Raw genomic sequence first — 5,000 nt, 5'->3', positions numbered from 1 at the left:
TCATCACTCACCTGGACGAGGAGACGGCGGCACGAACACGCAAGGCACTGAAGAACACACACCTCACACACGATACACATTCAAGATCACGTAGTCTTCAGGTGAGGGAGGACTGAGGGAACGCGGCTTTTAAATGCAGAAATACCAAAATGATGTAGAAATAGAGTAATGATGTAGCGTATGAACAGAGATGGATAAATATTAAATCTGCTGTTTAAAACAAACACAGAACTAATGTAGGAGAATAGTTATTATACACTAACTGCAGAAACTCTGTAAGTTCGTGCAGTGTGCGCATGTCAAAAAATAAACACAAAACGATTTGAAGCGATTTAATGAGATCACGTTCAGCGTTCATGTGAACACTAATAATAAACTTCATTAATACACTCAGATTCATCAGTTGGAATTAATTTAGTCCGATTAAAACAGAAGTTGTGAATGTTGTGTGCAGGTGAGTGTGTGTGTGCTGCAGACAGCGCTGGCACAGCTGAAGGGTCGTTCGCAGACGCAGGCGGTTCAGGAGAGTCTGCAGAGGCGGGGTCAAGCGGCGGCCCGAGAGCTGAGATCCAATCAGAGCCGCATCAGACGGCAGCATCAGCAGGAGCTCGAGGAGCAGAACCGGTCCAGACACACCTTCAGACGATACTGCAGGTCATTAACACACTACACCTCGTTAATACTCGTTAATCTCACTCTTTACTAACACACCACACCTCGTTAACACTCGTTAAAGATGCAAACAAGTGCAATAAAATAAACTCTTTTCTCTCTGCTAGTTATGGAAGTGCAGAAACACGTCTGCTGTTGTTCTAGTCGAGCGTCGGATGTCGTTGTGTTTAGTAGATCGGTGTATCTGATGAGAGTGTGTGTGTGTGTGTGTGTGTGTGTGTGTGTGTGTGTGTGTGTGTGTGTGTGTGTGTGTGTGTGTGTGTGTGTGTGTCAGCGCTCTGGTTGAGTGTCAGCGCTCCCTCTCGCGTGAGCAGCGTGTGCGTCTGCAGCTGGAGTGTGTGAAGGCCGCGTGTCGTCTGGATCGATGTCTCGTGCTGCATCACACCATCTGTGAGCTTGAGCGGCTCGGTGACCCTGGCGTGACCCTCGGTGACCCCTGTGTGACCCCGGCAGGCTCAGAGACAGAGGTGAGTGTTGTACAGTGTTCTTTATTCAGCTTCTGCTGTAAATGAATCTTGATTGAAGAATGAGCTGGAAAATGAGACAGAAACACTGAGGAAGAAGATGAGTTTTTCAGTGTGTGTGTGTGTGTGTGTGTGTGTGTGTGTTGCGTTTTCTCTGACCTGCAGCTGCAGAGGTCATCAGAGGTCACAGAGCTGCAGTGTTTCCAGCGGTGTCTGCAGGAGAGACTGCGACGGCTGCGCAGCGACACACTGCCGCGGGTGAGAGAGACCAGCGCCGAGATCACATGATCCCTGAGGACAGATGCCCTGATATGATTGGACAGCAGTTAGGGTGTACAGTAGTGCTGTATAAACGCCTCATTCACTCGACGGGTTTAAAGGGCTAGTTCACTGTCGTCCTATCCCAGCTGTGTGTGACTTTCTTCTTTCAGACGAGTTATATAAACACATCTCCTGGCTCTTCCCAGCTTTATCAAGTAGAAGCTCATAAAAGTTCATCTCTCTATCACCTTTACGATGGACAGATGCACTTTCACAGCTTTCAACCTGATGGTTTCAATCCTCTGCCTTGGAGGAGCCAGGAGTTTTTATTTAACTGGATTATATTTGTCTGGATGAATACTGTCATACACACCTGGTGAGTAAATCATGGGCTAATTCTCGTTTTAAAGTGAACTACTCTTGTGTTACACCTGTGTGTGTGTGTGTGTGGCAGGAGGCGTGTGCGTTCCAGGAACAGCAGCTGAGTGTGTGTCAGGAGTGTGTGGCCGTGTTTGTGGCGTCGTTGCAGTGGGAACAAGCGGAGAAGAAAACCAGAGTGACGGAGACACACACAGCCCTGCTGACACTACAGACGCTCATCACTGCACAACTGCACAGTGACATCACACACGCCATACACACACACCGCCTGGTGAGAGACACACACACACATACACACACACCGCCTGGTGAGACACTCACACACACACACACACAAACACACACCGCCTGGTGAGACACACTCATCATATCACAGTGAGAGCATGTTGACGGGCAGGTGAAAGGTCATGTGATGGTGAATTATGAGGTTTAGATGAGTGTCTTTCTCTGTCCAGGCTTTGGAGGAGGCGGAGCTCCAGCTTCAGCAGGAGGTGGGGCTGTGGGAGGAGTCAGCAGAGGGGCGGGGCTCAGACGATGATGATGATGATGAAGATGGCATGTTTACAGTGAATGCTGACGCTGGAGTCTCGGTTCTCCTGCAGGAGGCGCTGTTCAAGAGACAGCAGCTGCAGCGCTTGACTGACAGGTGCCACTCACACTCACTCACACACACACACACTCACCCACTCATTCTGTCGAGAGGGTTTATGATGTGGTGGCTGTGAGAGTTATTAATAGTTCTGCACTTGATTGACAGGTGTCAGTCACTGTTGTCAGTGTTCACACTACTGGAGTCGCTTGGAGTAGTTTACTGGAGAAACTACTTAGACTAGACTTAGTTAGTCTTTTACATTATTTAGGACTGGTAGCAATTTGAAGTCAGTTGTATGAAAATTTTGTCTATTTGAGAATGGAAAGTACGAGTATCTGTCAGACTCTGAGATCTCGTGTGTTCAGAGGGAAATGCATTAGTTGTTTCTCCTCTATTGATTCGTATATAAAGAGAAACGCTTCAGGAATAAAAGCACATGTGGGCGGGGCTTGACTGTGTCTGTGAGGAGTTGATTGGATGGTTGTGGTTTGCTATTGGCTAATCTCCTCTGATTGACAGGTTATAGCCCCGCCCCCATCATCAGAGAAGAGCAGCTGCAAGAGGAACTGATTCTGATTGAACATTATTAACAATATAATGATGATGTGCACCTGTAAATCAGTTACAGTAAACACAGTTACAGTAAATACAGTTACAGTAAATACAGTTACAGTACAGTTACAGTAAACACAGTTACAGTAAACACAGTTACAGTAAATACAGTTACAGTAAACACAGTTACAGTAAACACAGTTAAAGTACAGTTACAGTAAACACAGTTAAAGTACAGTTACAGTAAACACAGTTAAAGTACAGTTACAGTAAACACAGTTAAAGTACAGTTACAGTAAACACAGTTAAAGTACAGTTACAGTAAACACAGTTAAAGTACAGTTACAGTAAACACAGTTACAGTAAATACAGTTACAGTAAACACAGTTACAGTACACACTGGACTGTCTGATTTCAGAGAGTTGAGGAGGAATCAGACACTCGAGCATCACAGAGAGAAACTGCTGCTGAAGAGGCTTCAGACCTACTGTGACCAGGTGTGTGTGTGTGTGTGTGCCTGTGTGTGTGTGTGTGTGTGTGCCTGTGTGTGTGTGTGTGTGTGTGTGTGTGTGTGTGTGTGTGTGTGTGTGCGTGCCTGTGTGTGTGTGCTGTTTTCTATACATTAATATGTGTGTGTTGTGTCAGGATGTGGCGTTTACAGCAGCGCTGGTCAAGCAGGCTCTGATAACTGATCCTGATCTACACACACTCCTGAGACTCCTGCTGCCTACAGTACCTGAAGGAGAACTGCTGTCACTCACAGAGACACTAGGAGGCGGAGCAGGGTAACACACACACACACACACACAGCATGTAAGCAGCATCATTATTCTCCTGTTTGTCCCTGTGAAGCTGCTCAGAATAAAGTGTGTGTGTGTGTGTGTGTGTGTGTGTGTGTGTGTGTGTGTGTGTGTGTGTGTGTGTGTGTGTGTGTGTGTGTAGGGGAGGATCGGGATGTGGCGTGTCTCTGGTGGACAGACTGAAACTGGACCTGCTGAGCAGATACTCTCCCTCTCCTCAACACAGAGACCGAGAGAGAGACAGGTCAGAGTTGAACACGTTAGACTGTTTGTGTTGTGTAAGTGTGTTGTAGTGTTCACTGTAAACACTGTTGTGTATTGTGTTGTTCAGGCTGATGAAGAAGCGCCAGAAGCTCCTTGATAAACTTTTGTGTGGCGGTTCCGGAGGCGTTCATGAGACTCGCAGGAGACGTCGGCGCACCCCAAACATTCCTGTGCGGGAGGCGGAGTTGGAGGCGGAGCCGGGGGCTGGCCACATGACGAGGGGTGGTGAGGGGGTGTGGCCTATGAGCATGGCTCAGGACAGTACCGTGAGGGATGGTAATGAGGGGGCGTGGCCTGTGGGTGTGGCTCAGGACAGTAATGTGAGGGATGGTAATGAGGAGGTGTGGCCTGTAGGCGTGGCTCAGGACAGTAATGTGAGGGATGGTAATGAGGAGGCGTGGCCTGTAGGCGTGGCTCAGGACAGTAATGTGAGGGATGGTAATGAGGAGGCGTGGCCTGTAGGCGTGGCTAACCACAGTCTCGTTTCCTCAGAACGCCTGTTTGTTTTCCGCTGTGTTCCTCCTTCAGCGCAGCAGGAAACACAAAACACTCGATCACGCAAGAAGAAACGCAACTTCCTGAACTTTAAGAAAGCCAGTGTGGCTCCTGAACAACACACGTGACGACCACACTGGAAGGCGATATGGGAACATAATTACGACAGTGTCTTTCTCTGTATATATTGTTGTTTTATCATTATCTTTTAACGACCGTGTTGTGATGTTTGTGTCTGCTCAAAGCTGATTGGTTGTTTCCTGTTTGCATTCACTGACTCGTGTTTGTTTCTTTGTCAATAGTTTTCCTTCCATTTCCTTCATAAACACTCAGTGGATGGTGAAATTATCGGGTCAGATGATTGTTTGGTGCGACAATAGTACTTGTGTTGACCTGAAGCTTTATATTTACACACATTTTTTTAAAAAGATTGATCAATTGAAATGCTGTGAAATTAAATCTGTATTTTATTTCTGAGACTTGGTTTCATCTTTGAGTAAAGCGCGGGTTGCGCATGAA

The 5,000-nt window shown here is 47.0% G+C and overlaps 1 protein-coding gene across 3 annotated transcripts in view; it reads left to right on the top strand.

Moving 5' to 3' along the window:
* Positions 1–4,958, top strand: part of evc2 (EvC ciliary complex subunit 2) — an 11,456-nt gene extending 6,498 nt beyond the window's left edge. Inside the window, exons 13-22 of one of the 3 annotated variants that reach the window (XM_039655003.2) lie at positions 1–44; positions 455–654; positions 947–1,139; positions 1,308–1,394; positions 1,852–2,049; positions 2,234–2,424; positions 3,341–3,419; positions 3,568–3,707; positions 3,865–3,966; positions 4,054–4,958. The exon at positions 1–44 is cut by the window's left edge and continues 109 nt beyond it. In XM_039655003.2, the coding sequence (XP_039510937.2) occupies positions 1–44; positions 455–654; positions 947–1,139; positions 1,308–1,394; positions 1,852–2,049; positions 2,234–2,424; positions 3,341–3,419; positions 3,568–3,707; positions 3,865–3,966; positions 4,054–4,609 (1,790 nt within the window). In that variant the 3' untranslated portion in view covers positions 4,610–4,958. Of the gene's footprint in view, positions 45–454; positions 655–946; positions 1,140–1,301; positions 1,395–1,851; positions 2,050–2,233; positions 2,425–3,340; positions 3,420–3,567; positions 3,708–3,864; positions 3,967–4,053 lie in introns of all 3 variants that reach the window. The other 2 variants (XM_089135175.1, XM_039655001.2) reach the window with 2 other exon arrangements.
* Positions 4,959–5,000: the final 42 nt, after the last annotated feature.

The sequence above is a fragment of the Pimephales promelas genome, chromosome 9 (assembly GCF_988280905.1).
Source record: "Pimephales promelas chromosome 9, fPimPro1.hap1.1, whole genome shotgun sequence".
Classification (NCBI taxonomy): Eukaryota; Metazoa; Chordata; class Actinopteri; order Cypriniformes; family Leuciscidae; genus Pimephales; species Pimephales promelas.
This window is presented reverse-complemented; position numbering and strand designations above follow the sequence as displayed.